This window comes from Halictus rubicundus, chromosome 13 (genome assembly GCF_050948215.1).
Source record: "Halictus rubicundus isolate RS-2024b chromosome 13, iyHalRubi1_principal, whole genome shotgun sequence".
Taxonomy (NCBI): Eukaryota; Metazoa; Arthropoda; class Insecta; order Hymenoptera; family Halictidae; genus Halictus; species Halictus rubicundus.
The window spans coordinates 11,698,296-11,719,690 of NC_135161.1; the positions used below are offsets into that span (position 1 = coordinate 11,698,296).

At 38.1% G+C, this 21,395-nt stretch overlaps 2 protein-coding genes and 1 long non-coding RNA gene across 4 annotated transcripts in view; 1 reads left to right on the top strand and 2 right to left on the bottom strand.

Annotated features, from left to right (window-relative positions):
* Positions 1-4,378, top strand: part of Jvl (javelin-like) — a 90,103-nt gene extending 85,725 nt beyond the window's left edge. For both annotated transcript variants that reach the window (XM_076799510.1, XM_076799511.1), the window contains exon 6: positions 2,793-4,378. In XM_076799510.1, coding sequence (XP_076655625.1) covers positions 2,793-3,068 — 276 coding nt within the window. In that variant the 3' untranslated portion in view covers positions 3,069-4,378. The remainder of the gene's footprint in view (positions 1-2,792) is intronic.
* Positions 4,379-10,603: 6,225 nt separating this feature from the next.
* Positions 10,604-21,395, bottom strand: part of LOC143360565 (uncharacterized) — a 272,755-nt gene continuing 261,963 nt past the window's right edge. Inside the window, exon 2 of the long non-coding RNA XR_013083302.1 lies at positions 10,604-13,373. This is a non-coding gene — a long non-coding RNA (uncharacterized LOC143360565). The remainder of the gene's footprint in view (positions 13,374-21,395) is intronic.
* The window catches only part of Zfh1 (Zn finger homeodomain 1), a 36,479-nt gene continuing 25,687 nt past the window's right edge, over positions 10,604-21,395 (bottom strand). Inside the window, exons 9-10 of the mRNA XM_076799513.1 lie at positions 13,399-21,325; positions 10,604-13,367 (exon numbers count right to left, since the gene is read on the bottom strand). Coding sequence (XP_076655628.1) covers positions 21,132-21,325 — 194 coding nt within the window. The 3' untranslated portion in view covers positions 10,604-13,367; positions 13,399-21,131. The remainder of the gene's footprint in view (positions 13,368-13,398; positions 21,326-21,395) is intronic.

A 21,395-nucleotide genomic window follows, 5' to 3' on the forward strand; every position in this document is an offset into this window, starting at 1 on the left:
TTCTTTGAGTGGATGAAACGAGGTGAACTCACAGTATTGGTCTTTCGGAGTGATCCTGTAGAATGGTTAATGGAAGTTTGAGTAGCAGGAGAGTGTCCCGGTTACTGGTAGAGTTACGGGAGATTAGTGTAATCGGAATTGTTAGTTTCATTATTGAGTACTTACCCTTTTCCGGTAAATTTCCTTCCGTCTCAATAGTGGAAATAATCAATTTCTGTTGTTCCTACCTTTGGTAGTGTCACACATGTTTGAGACAAGTGCATGCGGATTGGTTTAAATTTCGACGAATCTTGTGAATTCACTGGTTTTCTTTTCCAGAAATTTCTTTCCGTCTTCAAAAATTTTTGAGATTAGTATACGGATGTTAACAGGGGGTTAACAGTGTGCTAGATCAGTAGGTAAAATATTAAAATTTGATTATTATTGTAATTCTCAAAAAAAAAAAAAAATTTAAATGTGTAAAAGTTGAAATGGGACAACCTGTATCGAACGATTACTCCTTCTTCATAAAAGTCACAGGATTCGCGCATAATTTATCGGACATGACGGGGGATGTGATGTACCCCTTTGACAATCCTCTCGCCCCTCCCTCCTGATTGCCATAATTAAATACCAAGGTCGGGACAGAAGAAAATGCCGATCAATTGACTTTAACACGCACGACCACCAAACACGAATGATATATTTCGACCGCAAATTGTCACACCGTTGCTAGTCAGCAGAGTGCCACCCCTGTTCCTCTATTTTTTTTTTTTGTTTTTATTTTCGAGTATGATCCTCCCATTAATCTTTCGGTTTGTTCGCTCTTTCATTTGCTCAAGTTTGATCTTATTTGCTAGCGTTGCTTGTATGCGGACGTGTAACCTCGAGAGCCATAAACGCGTGGCTCGGAGTCGCACTTTATATGATTGATGCAAAGGAAAATGAATCGACCACACGCTTACCTGCTTAGCCTTGCGGTTCATTATCCATCTCACGTGTCCAGTGCTGCGTGTTACTCCGAATCAACTGTTGATTTACGATGTCGAAAGCCTAATGTCTCTTCGGCACGATCTCGGCCACCGACTGTGATAGTTTTCGGTGTCGGCCAGAACTGACAATCGCTTTTCCAATTAATCGAGACGATTCTAGGCCAGAAAGAAAAAAAAATGGTTTCAATTGACCTATTAGATCAGCAAGAAATGGCGATGGAAATTGGAGAAACTCGGAGAAACAAGATAGCTGTCCAGTCGATACGCATTAACCCGCGGAAGGTGTTGACAATCTCATTTCTAATGTTCCATTGTTAGTGTCAAAGACTGAAAGCAACTATTAAACTTTGTCTTCTTAACGTCGAATTTAGTAAGACAATTTATTTCATCGTCTCAAAAAGAATGGAGAGTTGCAAATTCGAAGCTCTGTATTTGTCGTATTTGATTTTGAGCGAGATCGTTAATATAGATAAAAAGAATCATGATTATTCTCTCACAGAAACAGTACAGAAAATAAAATAAAAAACTAGAAGCAATAGCTGAGGAGTTAGAACCTTGAATATATGGGTCAAGATAGACCCAAACACCGATGTCCGAGGGTTAAGCGATAGAACGTGGCACTTGAAATATTCAATGCAAGCTTAATTTTGAAAATTATGAAAAGAAGAAGTAATAATTAAAAAGAAACTTCGGTGATTATATATAGAGCAGGAGCTACTGCAACTTCAATGACCTTGATATAGAGTGTGAAGGTCAATGTCTCGGATAATTTTATTTATCACGTATTTTACCGAAACTGTTGAAAGTTGATATTTCAGAATCGATTAACGTGTTTGGCATGATTTTTGCTTAAAGTTGAGAGTGAAAAGTAGAAAATTTTTGTTCAAAGTTTCGCTTTTTCAGTTAAAAAAATGTCATTCTATAAATGAGACCATGTTTTAAATCGTGTAATGTGTTTATATACTTAATGTTTTGAGTTTACACACTATAGAAAGTCGTACGACGACTCAAGGTCATCGAGACCAATCACGTAGTTCCCAATCTGCATAATTACCAAGCATTCTATCGCCATTGCAAATGCGTCCAACCGTGATTGTGATTCATTACGATAAGATTATGCTGACGCCTTTGATCTTTGATTTTTCATAAATTGCTGGCACAGCAGGTATAGTCATTATCACTATACACAGTACAGAATGTCGAGGAAATAATGGACATCTATGCTAGAGGTTGTTCTCCACTATATTTGGAAGAACCCTAATTCTCAAAATGAAATTAAGAAAAATTTCAAAGTAAAATTCTTTTCAGAATAAAATTCATTGATGCATTTGTTAGAATTATACTGAGAATATTATGGATTCGCCAAACGATAAAAACATAACAAAATAAAGAAAAGAAAATTAATTTTGAGAAAATTTTCAAAGTAAAATTCTTTTCAGAATAAAATTCATTAATACATTTGTTATAATTGTACTGAGAATATTATGGATTCTCCAAACGATACAAACAAAATAAAGAAAAGAAAATTAATTTTGAGAAAATTAAAATTAAAAGAAGATTGTTATAAACCAACATTATAATCCAGCATTTCCCAGAGAGCCGGAGCTCTAGTTTTCCATTAGTTCCTCGACAGTCTGCGCATCAAAAGACCGTATATACGAGCACTGACTATCGTGGGGTTTGGTTTGTGTACTTTGCCTCTGAGGGGTTGAATCGCAGCCGCGTGTACCAAGCTGCAAGTCAATCGACAAAAGGGAGAGAGTTCCTTGTCCGCGAAGGACCAAGTCCAAGAAAACGCTAACGAGACCGGTGTTTTTTCAGAGTTGCACCGAGCCACCGAGTTCCTGGTGTTCGACGAACGGCAGCTTCCGGCACAGCGACTCCTCTTTGTACTCGGACTCGTTGAACGAGGAAACTTCATCGGTTACTGGGTCCACCAGGGTGGAGTTCATCATCGGATCGCCTACGAGAAGATTCAGACAGAGCTCTGTCTGGCCGCATCGATATTTCGACAGCATCGACTCCACCGCGATGCCGGAAAGCTTGATCACCGATGATTTCACTGCGAACCGTGACGATTCTTTGTTCTTTGCGTAGACGAAGCAAAGATTTGCTACAGCTTTTCCCTGGTTGGCGGCTTGGTAGATTAACGAGACGTTATTGGAGCATGGACACTGTTTATAATAGCCACTGGTTACGGAAAATTATGAAAAGTATTAATATATAAGAAAGTTTGATTCGTCTAACTAATCCTTACTGTGCAAGGATTACAGAGATCAAATTGTTTAACTTAATGCTTCGAAGCGATAAAAGATTATAGGAGATAAAATTGTTTATCTTAATCCTTGAAATGCGAAGATTATAAAATTGTTTGACGTAATCCTCGAGGTTCAATCGTTTCTTATCGGTCGTTGTAATAAAAATCTTAATTTATGTAGTATGTAATAAAAGAATTCAGATTGAACTTCCAGGATTGGATTCTGGGCTTTACGAATGGTATTTAATCGTTATCACTCCAACCAGCTGGGCAGTAAACTGTTATCTAGTGTTCTACACCAATCGGTAGCACTATTGTCAGTACATGATTATTAAACTGCGGAACTTAATACAAAATTGAATTTATGAAAGGTGAAATTGGTCGACAATTTATTTCTAATACTTTGTCGAACTGGAAACTATGTTTAATTTTATTATACTTCTTTTATTAATATTTATTGTACATAAAAATCTGCAGTTTAGTCGTTATACGTATTAGAGCACAGATTTCAATGTGTAATTATTTAATATAATATTCTGCTAAAATTTAGAGCACGTTGAAATTAACAGTGTAACTGACAAATGTGCTTTAATATTCTTGGAATGATAATGGTTAACATACCTGCAGATATAATATTATTGCCGGATTAAAATGTTTCATAATGTTAGCACTGTAAAATTGGAGACTTTAAAATGAAACGCGAGACGCTAACGAGGGAAAACTGTATTATCGAAGACTTTTAGAAAAGACGAGAAAACTAGGTTCGAATGATTACCCTGATCAGTGCCTTTTGTGTACTGCGATCATCGCTAGGCTGCGGGTGTTTATTCCAATTCACACTTTTATAAAATTAGAAGTTTTGACGAGGTTTCATCAATGGTAAAACATATACAGAATGTTTTTCCTTCTGGAAACCGAAGGTCAGCATTTACTCAAAACCTATAGAACAATTTTTTACTTTTTATTAAGAAAATTAATTGCAGTAAAGACAGAAAACATTCTATTGCAACCGTTCTAGCATTATATTCTTATAATTTACATGCGTTTTAGAAAAAATAGTTTCATCTTAGAAATTATTTTCTCCATTTATTTAACTCCTTGCCTTACCATATCAAATCAAACTCTATAAATGAATATATTACTTATTTTTTTCACAAATAAAATTCTATTTTCCCGTCATGAACATATGTTTGGCAGTAAAAAAAATATAGTCATGCATCTGATAAATTAGCTTTCGCTTCTAGGAATCTATAAACAACAAAGGAAGTCTAATCAGTCGAATCATCTAGCCATAAAAGAAATCCTAAGGCAAGGGGTTAATCGGTAGAAAATTCTTTCCTCGTGAGTTACATCACAGTTTCCAAGACACTGTGCATAATTCTGTGCGCGCAGTGCTTCGGTTAATTTTATTGCGTAAAACTAAGCAACGCATGGCCTATTAAGCATTGTAACTATAGCATCACGATAAAAGAACGCTAGGGAAATCACTCATATTTTGAGACGGACTTGTCTTGTCGAATATTCTCTTTAGAGGAAGACGTAGTCATTTATTTTATTATTTCACGCTGCAAACGAAACAACCTGAAATATTTGCTAGAAACGAGGCATCGATATTTTGAGGGTTATTGAGAATGATCCAAGGTACCGACATTCTTTTATACGCATAAAGAGAAACCAACGGCCGGAGAGAACCGTGTGTATGCGAGTTATTTTTACAGTAGCCTATCGTGTCATCTCATTGCACCAGACTCATTCGTTTTGCATTTCCGATTGCATTTTTGCAAACTTATTCCACGCGATACCAGACTGTACTTTGCATCTCGCGCACTATGGAATTGTCTTTCATAATTATACTGCGGATTTTGTGCATTTATGGCAAACATGAATCGACGACACATTATTCGTGTTATTTAGGGACGAAAGACATTTTTATTCAAGGGTATATTCCACTGTGACGGTTGAAAAATTAAGAACGAAGTTTTTGGTATTCATCAACGATCATAATTCAGTTAATAGTAACTGACCTGTAAAATATTGAAGTTTCGGAAGAATCAGTTAAGCAATTTTCTTGTGAAATGTCTCACACTAGAATGACCCTCTTAATTCTTTGCAATTATTTTGCACAATTATCCCCAGTCATTAACAAACAGATTAGTTAACTTAATTGTCATCGAGCTGTGCCAGGAAGGGACGTGTTTTCGAATGCTGAAATTTGAAACTATACAAGGTTCACCGATGTGTGTTCGAAGGATTTACATGAAATTTTCTTATCTTGTAATCCGTTTGACGCAATTTTGTATTGATTTGACAGACACGCGTCTTGTCGACGGTTAATGTATCATCGATGATCGTACATCTGATTGTTTTCTTTTCACGTGACGAGGAACCAATACTTCAGCTTCTCTAAGCTTAATGATTTTTATAAAATGCAGGAATGAATTGAACATGAAATTTCATTGAAAGAGATATCGGTTTGTATATGTCCGTTACGTATGAATCCCTGATTATCTTTATTTCAGTATAACAACTTTCATGTATAATGCTCTCAAAATGTCAAGAGAATCTATCGAATGATATTGTTATTATTTTTTAGAATTGAGTGTCATAATTTTAATTCATGTTTACTGCTAATCAATATTGATTTTAAAAATGAATTTCGAAAGAAGCGTTCACTCAATCCTGACTCAGTGAGTACAAGATTTCTAGTATTTTTCTCATAAGTATCATTTGTATCACACTTTTATAGTTTGTATCTACTAAACAATCATGTTTACTTGTACGATAGACTACTTCGTGCATAATTCTGTTCATCAAACTTAAGACTGTATTCTTTATGCTGATGTAGACACAGAAATTTATTAATCTTTTCGTACTGGTGTTAATTCGAGTTTTTGTTGTTCATGTATATTGGAAGAACATTTGATTTTTCGATGTACTTTAGAAGTTAATCAGTGCAATTTTTTGTGCAAAGTGGAATGCAATATTCTTTTTCATTTTTATCTATTTTCAATGTTCATAAGAAGAATCATGTGCAACTGAACATATTAATTGTATACAGAGTTGGGCATTTAATCGATAAAAATTTTCAATTTAATTGAAAAGGATTGATCGTCAAAAATCGCAATTGATTTAATCGATTGATAAAATTAATTATCAATTGCTGATTATAAATTTTAATCGTCGATTGTTATGCATTGATATTATAATATTATAAATACAGTTATAATTATAATCTTATCATACAATTACAAGTATTATTTGTTAATTTTGAATGGATATTGAATTAAAATTCAACTATTTATTTTGTGATGAAAAAATTTAATTGACGATTATATATTTATTTTAAACAATTGCAATTCTACGTCAGTTAAGTTGTAAATTTGATCCATAAGTGCAATTTGTACTGAACTGTTTCAATCGCAATGATGAATGATCGATTTTGTTAAGCGTTGTCAATGTATTGTGTAGTTTCTGTAATTTGGAATTGCGAAACAGTGAGAATCTTTTATAGCACATTCCATGCAGCGAATTCGGTGAACCACAATCTCATATTCCATGTAGAATTTTTGTACCTTTCGTTCAACCGTTGCGTTGTAATTAATAGAATTTATTTATTTGTGTATGCGTGTGAAATGTGGGGACTATTATCGAACGTTCGTAGCGAGGAACACCGACGCGACATTCATTATTACTCGGAGAAAAAAAATGTTATTTTCTCGACGAATACTGAACACAAGACACAAGGAGCCACGCGATAGCGGACGATACGCAAAAAATAGGCTGCTCTATTATGCGAATAGCATTTTCCGGAAACACATATCACGCGTGGTGACCTGTCTTTGACAATATACTTAAACGCCACGCAAAAATATACTGTGCAAAATCAATAATAAGCTGTAAAATCTTTTCTCGATTGAGTCAAGCTGAACGTCTAAATTTTTGGAAAGGTAGACTTTGGTTTGTAATGGATTTTTTAAATCTTCGAGAGGCGTCAAAATGATATTTATAATGGAAATAATTTGGCACTACGTGCCTTTTTGTTTTAGGCTTATTCAAACTCTTTTCGTTAATTTTTTGTAATATTATTGTGCAATATTTCTGCATTTATTTATGGTAACGATCTCGGTCGAGGAAATTCGATATGATACTTTATTTTAAACTATTTGGAATCATTGAGGAATTGATGAAACTAGATTGAACTAACTTTGATATCGTGTACAAGTATTTTTGTGAATCATTGTGTGCATATTTTTGAAATTATTGCATTTCTTATTGCATAGATGACGTTGTTCTCAACGTTTCTGTATATTAAAAGACACAGAGATGTCCGGTATACAGAATTGACCAAAAGTATTAGGCATTGTACGAAATATAAATCATTAACAAAATATTACTTGTTAAAGTTTAAACAAATTCACAGCAAAATCGAGCAATTGATACAAATGTGATGTACATGTGCAATGTCTAAACTTTCCTTAAAATAAAACTAAATTAGAACTACCATGGATACTATGAACTACCATTTATTTATGTGAATAATTCTATATACTTGAAAAAATGGTGAACGTTGTAAATACAAAAAATTTACAATCCAGTTCCAAAAAAACCGATCCGCAAAATCTCTCGAAGCATTGAAAAAATAATCTTATGTATTCTTTCTTAATATACATACATTTCAATCGGAAAACAAGCTCGTACTCAACGAAGAAAAGAGAACGTGTTTCTGTACTGAAGGAAGGAGACTACGAGAAGCGTGCACGATTTTTATTGTAAACGTTAGTGTCGATCATTTTACGGATTCCATTAGTCGAATCGTAAAGCGTACGGTAAATCGACGAAAACTACTACGTACCATACAGTTCCTTGCTTCAACCAATTTCGTTATTTATAATAAAAGATGAGAGAATGCGAGCGAGAAAGAGAGAGAGAAAGAGAGGGATGCGGCGAATTAATTGTAAAACTATCGAGCGTACGTTTAATCACAGAGCTAAACTTGTGATCCTAGTATAAAAGAATAACCGCGCGAACTATGTGATTAACTTAGCTGAACTGATAGGACTGACGGACTTTACTTATTATTTTAGCGAGTCGAAATATATAATTAAACGCGAACGTGAAACCAAAATCGAAGGAGAACGGTTCAGTGCGTTAGGCGAAAGTGAACGCGCGAGACGGAGAATGAAGGAAAAATGCTCAGAATTAATTAATTGTTCTCGTGTTGCGAGCGCAGTCGCTGACTGCGGATGGCTATTATTTTTATATCTTAATTAACGACTGTGAGAACGAAAGCGACGGAGAACGATGCGCCAGCCGCGCCGACGTTAGCAGCTTCCTTATTTTTCTCGATGATATAGTTCTTTTTATCGTCGGTTGTATTATAAACATGATCCTAGCTTAACGATTTAGCGAGCCCTACGTGTCCATTCTAACGGGGACTCCGTTCGAACTATTGTTTTATTATCGAGGTCGAGACCACACCGGCATCATTTATCTCTGTATATACGTGAATTATTTAAAGTTAGTTTACTGTACAGAACATCTGTGTAACGATATCTGCGATAATGTGATTCGTTTAATAAATACGATATTACGTAAAGAATGACTTTTTTTCACGTGTTGATCTACCGAGGCAGAAGACATCTTGCGACATGTTATTACCATTTATTAAATCAATAAGCAATAATAAGATAGTTTGCACGTGGTATATTATTCTTCAGGCTCTTACATATCTACAGTATGCAACGAAATATAGTAAAAACCGCGTAATAAACAAATATATACGAAAATATTAATTGAAGTAGGAATTAGGAAAAATTAAATAACTTGAGAATCAATGGATCAAAATCGATGTTCTTAGTCTCAAAATGATCCTAATGATTTTGCGCATCGAACGTGTATCTCAGAATTCCATCATTTTTGCTGGTATTGATTTTTTCAAAAATAGCGCATCCACGGACTCTGAAACACTAGCGCCGCGTAGCGGTGAAACGCCCGTACTAAATAATTAGAAAAGTTTAAATAACTCCGTAATTAGTGGCTCAAACTTGGCGGTCTGGATGTCAAAATGATGCTGGTGATCATGCGCATCGAACGTATATCTCAGAATGCCATAATTGTGGCTGGTTATGGTTTTTCAAAAAATAAGCAGTTTACGGGGTCCGAAACACTAGCGCCGCGTAGCGGTGAAACTTGGAACTAAATAATTAGAAAACTTCAAATAACTCCGTAATTAGTGGCTCAAACTTGACGTTGTTGGTCTCAAATTGATCATAATAATCTTGCGCATAAAACGTATATCTTAGATTACCATAATTGTGGCTGGTTATGGCTTTTCAAAAAACAGGCTTTTTACGGGGTGCGAAACACTAGCGCCACATAGCGGTGAAATGCCCGAACTAAAGAAATAAAAAAGTTTAAATAACTCCGGTAATAGTGGCTCAAAATCGACGTCCTTGATCTCAAAATGATCGTGATGATCATGCGCATCGAAGGTATATCCCAGATTGCCATAATCGTGGCTGGTTATGGTTTTTCAAAAAATAGGCTGTTTACGGGGTGCGAAACACTAGCGCCGCGTAGCGGTGAAACGCCCGAACTAAGGAAATAGAAAAGTTCAAATAACTCCGGTAACAGTGGCTCAAAATTGACGTTCTTGATCTTAAACTGATCGTGATGATCATGCGCATCGAACGTATATCTCAGATTTACCATAATCGTGGCTGGTTATGGTTTTTAAAAAAATAGGCTGTTTACGGGGTCTGAAACACTAGCGCCGCGTAGCGGTGAAACGCCCGAACTAAACGCCTTCTATAAGGAACCTACAAGGGTTAGGAAAAACATTAATTATGGCAAATCTAATGCGCGAAAAAATATTCTGAGCGCCTGTTACATTTTGTAATTTCGGGAACAGCAAAATTTTTGAAATTAGAGAAAATTAAGTGTTGTATTAGGAGAATATGATATCGAATGAGGTTGCACGAAATTCAGTAATATAAGTCAACGACAAGTCAGGCAGTCGAAAATTTTCGAAAAATCAAGCTTTGTATTAGGATAATATAATATCGAAGGAGGTGGCACGAAAATTCGAAAAATTCCGAGATTCAGTAGTATAACTCAACGACAAGTCGGACGTTCGGGCATAATTGAGGGTTTTCAATAATTACATACGCAGATTCGTTTTTTTTATTACGTTGTCTTTATTTATTCATTGTTGATTCTTACATGACCATTCCTTAAACCATTCCTTAACAAATCATGGCTAAATAAAACATTAAAAAACAAACATCAACGTGTTTTTATACATACCATTAATCGTGCCATTGTCTTCTATATCTGTAAGAATGAAGGAACGCAACCAGAAGAAGAAACATCAATATCAAAGTAAAATAGCCTTTATTACATCGTGAAACGAGGACAATTTAATGAACGTTCAACAATTTCTAGAATTCTCTTTCGCTCACTCGTTCGTACTTTCACGTATACAAGCACTCTTCTATTCGCTCTCACTCTTTCCCCCTCTCTTTCTCATTTCCACACACACACACAGACCCATATACACACGCACGCACGCACACACATATACACATTCTTGCATCGTACGTGTCACTCGGTTGATCTGCTTACAGTTTGCCTCGCACCTCTTTTCTTCCCTTCGCTGTATCGTCTCCGTTCACACTCTCGCGAGAAATCGGCGCTTGTTTTCGCGAATCTGCGTTTCGCGACTGCAAAACCTTTGCCCGATCTGCTCGCCTAATCGATTCTTAATCCCTCTTCCCGTCCGCCCGTATATTCGTTTCCACCTACACGTCTCAGGCCCGTCGAAACCCCTTTTGTTCTCGTCGTTCTTTCTCTCCAACCTATAAGCGGGTACATGTAGCATACACATTCAGATCGCGATCCCAAAACTGCACTCTCTATCCCTGCAGAAAAAAGGCACGAACTGGCGGAAAAGTCGGCCTAACTGTATAATATTTTCATTTATTTATTATGGATGGAACTTCGTCACAATACAATTATTTTTAATTTTTTTCCTTTCCTTTCCTTTTCCCTTTCCCATTCCCTTAACCTTTTCCCTTCCTTTTCTTTTCTTTTCTGTGTCTTTCCGCTGCCGGAAACTGCCTCGGAACAGCTCGGAGCAGTGTCGCCAGATCAAGTCCTTGTTCCCCCACTCTAATTTCCCCTTCTACCGCGGCATTCCCCCCACGCTACCACCACGGGCCGGTCACGTGACGCTCTCCGTCTCTGTCGCGCATGCGCAGTCGCCGGATCAAGACTCTTTCCCCCACTCTAACTTCCCCTTCCACCGCGCTAGTCCCCCACGCTTACTTCTGCATAATCCGATACTGGCGGAGAAAGGGTAACTGTGTATTCCCCTCGATTCGTGCTCCCTCCCCTCATCTGGCGACACTGGCTCGGAGTCACCGATGTCATCGTCCGAGCCGAATTCACCTGATTTCGTGCATTGCGGAAGCCAGCTGCATAGTGCGCGCAGTGCTCGATCACTGCCGACAACTCTCCAAATATATATCTATCTATCTATTATAGTTATTTATTTAGTCGTTTAATCATTTACGCGTTTTAACGCTTCATTTCCTTTCCACGTCGAATGCCCATTCTCAACGATCGAATTTCCGAGAGGATCGTCATTACTAGAATCGTTACATTTACAATACTAAGAGCTGATCTAATCATATTAGCAGGCGTGGGCAGGGATCGCCCTCCGGGCCAGTGAGCTGGGCTTCGGGGCAGAACGGGAGCGACGAAGCCACGCCCACTTTACGGAAAGAGACCAATATCACTCGTTATTTTCGTTTGTCGACGTTTGTTCCGAATTAGTGCTCCCAGGGGCAAACTCAGAGCGCTCCCAGGAGCAAATCTGTGCTTGTCGCCCACGCCTGACACAAAGGAACGTCTTCCTTTCTTGAACAGTGAATATTTACAATCGAAGGAAATATGAATGTTAATCGAACGTCGACGTTGTCAAATAATCGATGTCAACCCTTCGCACTCGAATGGTGACCTCGAAGTGCTGTTCGATTCTTTTACCACTGAATTTGTTTGTGTTAAATAAATTTCTAAAGGTACAAGTAAAAGCCAAAAATCGATACAAAGCATTCTGATTTCTTCTTAAAAAAAAACAGAGTATTTCGTATCGACTGGTTCAGCATCGTTAATGATATAGTTATAGAAAAGGTCCTAATGATTGAGTTCCATGATCATTTACCGAGCACGAAGGGTCAAACTCCCAGTTTCGTCACAATAAAACGAGCCGGATTCGCGGATATATTCCTCAAAGCAGAGATGGGCATTTTTGTCTCAATTGAGACAGGACCGTCCCCACCATAGCGCCCACTGTCCCAGTGTCGCCAGATCAAGACTTGTTCCCCCACTCTAACTTCCCCTTCTACCGCGCTATTCCCGCCGCGGCCCGGTCACGTGACGCGTTCCGTCTCTGACGTGTGAGAGGGGTAACTCTTGCCCCTCGATTCGTGCTCCCTCCCCTCATCTGGCGACACTGCGCGACGAATGTGCGCGCTGCATGAAAGAGAGATTGGTGGGGGAAGCAGGCGTTCGAGGGGCCCCTACCGTGCCCATCGCTGCCTCAAGGTAAGAAAGAAAGAAAGTTCTCGACCGACTCTAACCGAAAGAAATGCCAAACCCCGTCACCGAATCAACTTTCTGCGATCAAGATCATCCATCCCCAGCTCACACACTGCGCCCCCACTACGCAGCCATCGACTTCCGGTCTTCTCCCATTTTATTTTCCTCCACCGTGCTCGAATTTCTCCCCGAATATCCGCGGTAATGTTACGTCTCGTTACAGCACATCGTTATTCCTGGCTTCTAAATGTAACCTTACGAATGTATTACCTATGTACACCCACACACGTCCACCCACACAGAAACACACACAAACACACGCACGCATGCACGAGCGCACGCACGCAACACAAATTGCGCGCGCCGTGTGCATACTCCACGCGCATAACGCGAGGCGAGTGCATAACCTTTCGTTCACGAAATCTCCGTGTCTCCGTGTGTGTCACACTTATCACGTAGTATAGACTATTGTATAATGCTTACGCTCTATATCCTCTAAAAGAAACGGTGCTCTCGTTATTGTCCTGCCATAATCCTCTCTTTCTCTATTCTCGCTCGCTCCCTCCCTACCTCTCTCTCTCTCTCTCTCTCTTTCTCTCTCTCTCTGTCTTTCTTTGTCCCGAGTATTTTGAATTCCCTTGCGCACGTTGTTACAGGCATACCGCAGCTTCTACACGCACACACGCACGAATCGGATGCTCATGTATAATGTAGTCATGGAAAGCTCGACGGCAAAACCACCGGTGTTCGTCGAGTACAGCTTAAAGCGAACATGATCACCCCCGCGTCGCTTCCAGCTGGATCGAATCACAAACTGGTCTGGAATTCTCGGAACGGGATCACGTTCCAGAACGAGACACGCGGCTTTCCCTCCGTAGGGTCGCGCCGGTCGCGCCGCCCCGCGGTCTAGGCGCCGCCCCGCGGGGCGTGGCCGAGCCGCCGGCCAATAGGAAGCCGCTCCCACGCGCTACGCTACGGAGTGAAACTCGCGCGACGTGGATTTTGCAGCGTATTTCGCGTTTATATTATTATTATTGTCAGGTTCATCGGGGGAAACGAGCGACTATGGTAGCATCCACGGGGGTAACGTTTACTTTCGACGAGAAAATTCACCTCGAGATCGGATCGTTGAATTTTCTACTTTATTTTCTCGGTTAACTAGGCAAGCTCGGTCGTTCACGGAAGGCATCGTACGGTGCTCAATATTTTTTTTTATTTTTCATTAAATCGTTGCATCAACAATCATTAACAATTTCCCTTTCCGTATTTCTCGTTTTCTCTCTGTCGCTCTTTCTCTCTCTCTCTCTCACTCTCTCGCTCTCTTTCCCCTATTTTTCGCTGTCGTCTTTTCATCTTCTACACCTTTCGTTTTTCTTTTTTGTTCCATTTCCCCACACCCGTTGTTATTGTTTTGTCTCGTACGTTGCGTCACGAGTACCCTTTTTTCTTTTCTTCTTTTTTTTTTTAAAACCTATTCTCTTTAGTTTACGTTTTTTTTTCGTTAGCTTTCGTGTAATAGTGTGTATTTTTTCGTATTTTTTCTTTAGGAAGTATCGGAGACATAACTGGTTGTGCCGATGGCGCGAAAGCTGGCAAGAATTTATTTATTTATTACGCTTGTAGTCTGTGTTTACTTAGTTAGTTATACATACGTACATACATCGAGGCGAGCAGGTTGCGAATACTCTCGAATCGGAGCAAATATCTCTAATCTTTAATATATCTATATTTATATTTTATATTTATATTTATGTATATATATATATATTTATATATATATTTTTCTTTTATCCTTCATTTATAGTCGCTTATACGTATGTAGTATTGTCTTCGTAAAAGTTTCCTGCTTTTCCTTCCTGATGTTCGAAAAAACCCGTTGGTCGTGAAACTATTCGAAAGTACAGAATCGAGGTTCTTTTTTCTTTTTCCACGTGGGAAACGAAAAGGAGGAGAACGAATTCGAATTTGCGGAAGAATCGTGTTAGGAAATTATGAGATTGGAGCTTAGGTGTGCTGGTGGCAAAAGGGAATGGTTTGCATACGAGAGAAATTGTTGGTGATGTAGTGTTCCAGCGTTAAAGATAGATCCAGATTTGCGTAAAATTGTTATTGAAACATAAGAGGATTTATGCAACAACCAAACATAATCGGTGCCAATTTTACCTAATCTCTTATTAATTTTACTCGATTATCGCATTGCTCATTAAAGACAAGGAATTCGATAATAACAAAAAGTATGTCGTGCAAAATATAATTAGACTACGGATTTTTATACGAAATAAAAATTGTGTGCATTATTTGCAAGATATTGGAGCTACATAAATATTTACCTCTTTTTTAAATAAATAATATATATAAATTTTACCTCTTTCAATCGGTTGAAAATAATGCGATTCTTTAGTTCGACTCTTTTGTTTAAATCTTTTCAAGAAGTTATTATTACAACAGGTAAAAATATTGCATTAATTAACAATTCTGATTGAGTATATCAAACTTAAACATACTGGTTCGATCAGTCGGTTCATCATTGTTAGTATATCACTGGTAATTGGTCTATCTTTATCGCGAGCGAACAATACAATACAAAATTAACACGTTTACCGTCCTTTGTGCTGATGATTCGAAATAAAGAGATTAAGTCGATAACTATTTCGAATGAAATTAATTATGAATCAATCATTATCAATCGTCAATTATAAAATCAATTTATGAAAATATTTATCTAGTTACCTAGGAAAAATAGTAACGAACTTGTCGGTAAAATGCTCATTGTTGCTTCTAATTTTGCAATTTCCAAAAGAGTGACTTTTCCCGGTTTGTTAAAAAGTGATTCACAAAATCGAACGTTTATCTACATATCAGCACAGATGTTCTGACAGTGAACGTGTTAACACATTGACTGCCTCATCACCCACACACAAATAACATTTTGACAACATTTTTTACTCAGAATAAAAATTAACATATACGCATTAAATTAATAAAATTTTAGAGGATAGACACAGTAGTAAATCTTGATTTTCCTGTTCTTGCGTCACCGAACCTTGGACAGTGGACCTTTATGACGTGGTTGACAATGTTTAAAATAATCTACAGCTTTATTTAGCAATTTTTCAAACGCATTTTTTAATCAAATTACTTTTCTCAGACACTGTGATTTTTCTATTGCTTCTAAGAGAACTATTGGTGAAATGGAAATTTTGTTGTTCTGGGTGAAAATAGACCCAGAGAAAATGCTTTCTAAAATTCAGTGTAGACAATTAAAAATGTAGAGTGAGTTAGAAAACAATACTCCACGTACAAAATCATTTGAAATGGTCACTCTGAGCCAGGGATGGGCCTTTTTGTGTTAATTGAGACAGGGACGTCTCCACCACAGCGCCCACTGTCCTCTCTAGCACGCTTCGTTACCGTGTCGCCAGATCAAGACTTGCTCCCCCACTCTAATTTCCCCTTCTACCGCGCTATGCCCCAGACTTCCGGGTCACGTGACGCGTTCTCTATCCGCTACTGGCGGAGAGAGGGTAACTTTTTCCCCTCGATTCGCTCTCCCACCCCTCATATGGCGACACTGCGCGAGCGAAGGTGCGCGCTGTATGAAAGAGAGGGGTTGGTGGGAGAAGCAGGCGTCAGAGGGGCCCCTACCGTGCCCATCGCTGCTCTAAGCGAACAATTGAAATTACAGACGGTTTTCTTGGGGGGGGATGTTTCGGCAGCCAAAGCGTTCGAAGAGGAAAGGAACAGAGAAACCGGAACAGAAAAAGGAACAACGGCGACGTAACGAAAGCGATTGCACAGGAACGTATAGTCTCTCTCGTGACAGAGCAGCCATAATCCGGAGACATAGTAAAATAAAAGGTCTTTCAATTCATCTCCCGTATCTGTACCAAGAGCCAAGGAACAGACTCGTCGCGGGTTCACGGTACCGCAACGCGACCGATTTTAGTACTATATATCGTGTCGTAATATTATAATAATATAAAAATATATTTCTTAACTATTAACACTATAATAAATGAGTATTATTAAGCATCATATTCTGGAGTGTTCTCCCTCTCTCCCATTCACAATTCCCATTTTTCCCACGTAATAGTACGGACACGATGCCTGTCGCGGATAACCGGAGCTTCTTAGACGCGGAGGAAAAATGCAACGCGACGCTGCACTTGCCGCATTTGTTATTATCATTATTATCATTATTATTAATCATTTATAAACATTCTCTCCCGCTCCTTAATTATTCCCTTTACACGCTTATTTATATAATATACTCGCCGTGGCGCAGCAATTAATTCGCCCCGTTTTATATAAGTCGTCGTTTTTAGTATTTTTGCTCATCCTCTTCGTCTTATTCTTTTCTTCTTTCTTTCTTTCTTTTTTTTTTTTATCGATAACAATATATATAATATATTATAATATATATATGCATATTTATACGTACACATACGTAAATATACATATACATATACATATAAGATATACATATATATATGTATATAGATCACTTGTCACTCGTGGTACGTGTAAATAAAAAGAGGCGTAAACCGTTATAAAATACATTCTTCGAGTATTATTCGATCTGTAGATTAATATATATATCATATATCATACCGCTTACCTACGCGTCCGAACGAATAAAATCATAAAAATGTTGTAATAATCATTTTTTCTTTTGCAATTTTTTTGTTTTTCGCCATTTTAATAGTACAGTTATTGGAAGCATTTTAATATTATACTTAGTGTTTACGATTCGGGGCCCGGATCTCGGTGAAGGGATTTCATCTCCGACAGATGACGTTATTTGTTCGTTTTTCTTTTCTCTCTCGGTTTTTCTCGAGTCTGGGATTTCCTTGTTTTTTTTTTTGGTTTTTTGTTGTTCAATCGTGTGCGTGCTCGTGTCTGTTTCAATTTGTTTATTGCGAGGTTCTCGATGCCATTCACGCGGACACAGAAAGTACCAGAGGCCTTCTCTTCTAACGGATAAATAAATGGGGCACGGATAACGCCGGTACCGATATTATCGTTACTCTCACACGGAATGTCTAAGGCATACTTTTTGTTTTAGGACGCGTCACTGTTTTTCCTACATTTCTCTTTCTTTCTTTCTTTCTTTTTAGACCAACATCTTTTTTACTCGTTTATGCCTTCGGACACGGTGATACGTGGAGATTCGGTTCATTTTGTTTATAGTTAGAAAATTAAAATGTACACAGAAGCGTTCGGTCGATCAATATTATTTAATTTTTTAACCCTTCGCAGGCGAGGATTTTTTTAACCTTTGCGAACGAGGATTTTTTAACGCTAGGACTACCAGACAGGTCGAAAGGTTTCTAATTTTTTCGTCCGGAATTGTTGAAATTATAAAAATACTCTGGTGAGAAATTTTTTAATAAATTGTTCTGTTCAAGCACGTATTGAAATAAAAATGGTGCGATTTAATTACTAATCAATTATTATTAACAGTCACGTTCAGCGCTTAGTAGTTCTAGTGTTACAATATTGGAAATCAAATGTGTACATAAAACTTCCATATTGGTCCAAACAAATTACGAGGAGAATTGCAATTTGTTTTGGCATTGTTCTTCCCCAATGAAATTAAAATTGCACGAAAATTACAAAGAAATTTTTTCCGGCCACTTCGAACCTCAACTATCACCTTAAATACAAAAATTGTTTACTTTGAGCAATTATAGACAAATTTTCCTTCAGTATACGATAAATTCGATGTCGTTCTTCTCTGACGCAAATTAAAATTACAAAAGACACTGTTCCTTTCCCATTCCAAAAACCTAAATATCATTTTAAATGAGAAAATTACTAAGGACGCGTTTTTATTAACTACACAATAAATTTGGCATCGTTTCCCTTCTATGAAATAATAATTGCACAAAAATTGCAAAGGAAGCATTATAATGTAAACATATTTCCATTCGTTAGAAAAAAAATTTGGCATCGTTTCTCCTTAACAAACTAAAAATGACGAAGTTCAAACTTTAAAAGTCAGAAGTCACTCAACTTCGCAATCGATTTAACAAAATATACAAAAATACATGATTTAAAATAATTTAATTTAAAATAATTCGATTTAAAATAATTTGATTTAACATAAGCACGATAAAATTACGTGCTGCGTAGAACCTTGCCTATTCATTTGTTTATAATGATCCAGAATCTCTCACGTATCACGCGTTGCATAGCGCGAACGCCGACGTCACGATGACTCGGAATTCGAAGTAAGTACACGATGATCGAAAGATTATGGCATCGATTACCGACAAGTAAGGCCCAGAGAAACATTAACGACGCTACAGTAGTAATCATAATTCGGTCGGATCTCGATCGGATCGAGCAAAGGAGCCGCTCGATCCTGAGAAACGAGCGAATCGTTCTAGGAGAAGATTCTATTTACTTCCGGTTTCGTTTCGTTCTCGGCGGTGCATATCGGAATTCGCAATTAAGCTCTCTGTTTAGCGGGTTTTTCAAAACGCATCCTCCATTCTCTCGGTGCTTCGATCATCTCGCGTGGTTTCGAATTGCACGCGTGCCACCGACTTTCAGAAATGCCAATCGTCCATCTTGTTTTAGTTCCATCGTGTTTTCAACATCAAGAAATAAAAAACATCGTATTTCCTTTCGGGACAACCGATTAAGAATTACGATTGACTTGTGAAGAATGTGACGTATTCGTAATCGTAATTCTTTTGTTATCAAGGCAAATCACTCCCTTATTGACCATTTTTAACCCTTATGAAAAGTACCTAAAGTATTTAAATTGTTAAAGGTGTCTAGCTACCTTCTCCCAATTAATTTTTATAATTTCCTCAATGATCTCTTTGATAGATGGAAAAATTGTTATAGACAGCTACTTTCTTGTATTATAAATTATAAATTGAATCACATTTGAGGCATCAAAATACGCATTCGCAATATGCAAGTATAATTTCATTGAACGTTATAGAAAACTTTAAATGTCATGGCACAAGGGTTAAGAAATGTGACTGAATATTTCTTCTTTCAGGCAAAAATTCTGTAAACAAACACAGTCCTGCCAATTTTTATAAACCAACGTCGACCAGTTTCATGTTTAGTGTTCGATGGTTCTAGCTTCAACGAGGGTTGCAATTTTTTACCGAATTAAACGAAGAGGAAGTAAATAAAATAGTAGTAATGGAGGCATTTACCTTGATAATAGACTGCGGATTTCCATGCAATTATGACACGAAGAAATCCAACACAACATTTTCATTTTATTGTCCCAAAGGCGAAAAGAAATGCTCATCCGAGGAAATCTCCAGCAGAAACGGAATTCGCAGAAAAAAATCCGCAGTCTTCGCAGAACCGAATCGAACTCGAGCCAGTGCGAGTCTCGAAACCGCGAAAAAGGAATGTCGTCGATCGCACACGCGCGAAAACCATACTACTCGAAAACGTGCTCATCCCTTCGCCATTTTGCGACAGAATATCGCGTGCCCCGTTGCGAACGTGGCTAACAAATTTGTACGTTAATTAGTTTCCTTATTATTGTCATGGTATATATAATAATCTTGTTAATAAAAATACTAAAATATTATGTATATTATATATAATATATAATAGATTATTGCATTATGCATTTTTGGTACCGTTGCGTATTGTTTGGTTTCATTTTCCACACTCGTCGACCCAAAAGCGTTCGCGCGGGATCCTTTATTCGCCTGATTTTTCTTTTCCCCCTCTGTATAACAGTTATCCCGAGGAACCCGGGCGAGAACATCTGGGACCGATCATGCGACTCGAGGACGTCTCAAGAACACCGCTCGAGGCCGCCATTTTCGACCGCCATCCTCGAGGCCGTATCGTTCATCCGTCCGTGATCCATTTTATCTCTTTTAGCATCGTCTATTCGGCTAAATATCTATTTACTCTCGAACGCGCTAAATTGTTCTCTGGCTGCGTTTCACGCAGTTCTTTTTTCTTTTTTCTTCACGTGTATCAGTAGTATCATAATCACGACATCTTCTCGTCGATCCCCCAACCCCCCACCCAACCCAACCCCTTATTAATCATGTTCACGCGCGACGAATCGCGAGGTATACGTGTTTCGTTATTATCTTCTTTTCTCCTTCATTGTTTTTTGTTGCTTTCTATTTGGTATTCGTTTCGCAAAATTAAATGCCGAGTCCCGGGTATGGGAATGAAGAGGACCGTACATACTTAACTTAACACCCGCGAGGAAACTTCGTCCTCTCGTCTGGCTTCTTCTGCTTCTTCTTCTTCTTTTTCTTCTTCTTCGTGTTCTTCGGGTTAACGGAAATAGCGTTCTTCTATTCTCTATACGGTTTGCAGTAAGAGTAACGGTGATTCATGTGCTGGCTGTAGGAGCCGGAGTGAGAGAAGCGCTTTAGGCACTTGGAGCACTGGAAAGGCTTTTCGCCGCTGTGCAGTCGCTTGTGTTCGGTCAGATGGTGCTTGTGCTTGAATGCCCTTGTGCACTCTACACATTTGTACGGCCTTTGCCCTGCGGACAATGTACAGAACTTCGTTAGGACGTCGATCATCGATCGATAAGTCTCCGACCAGCGGCCGGG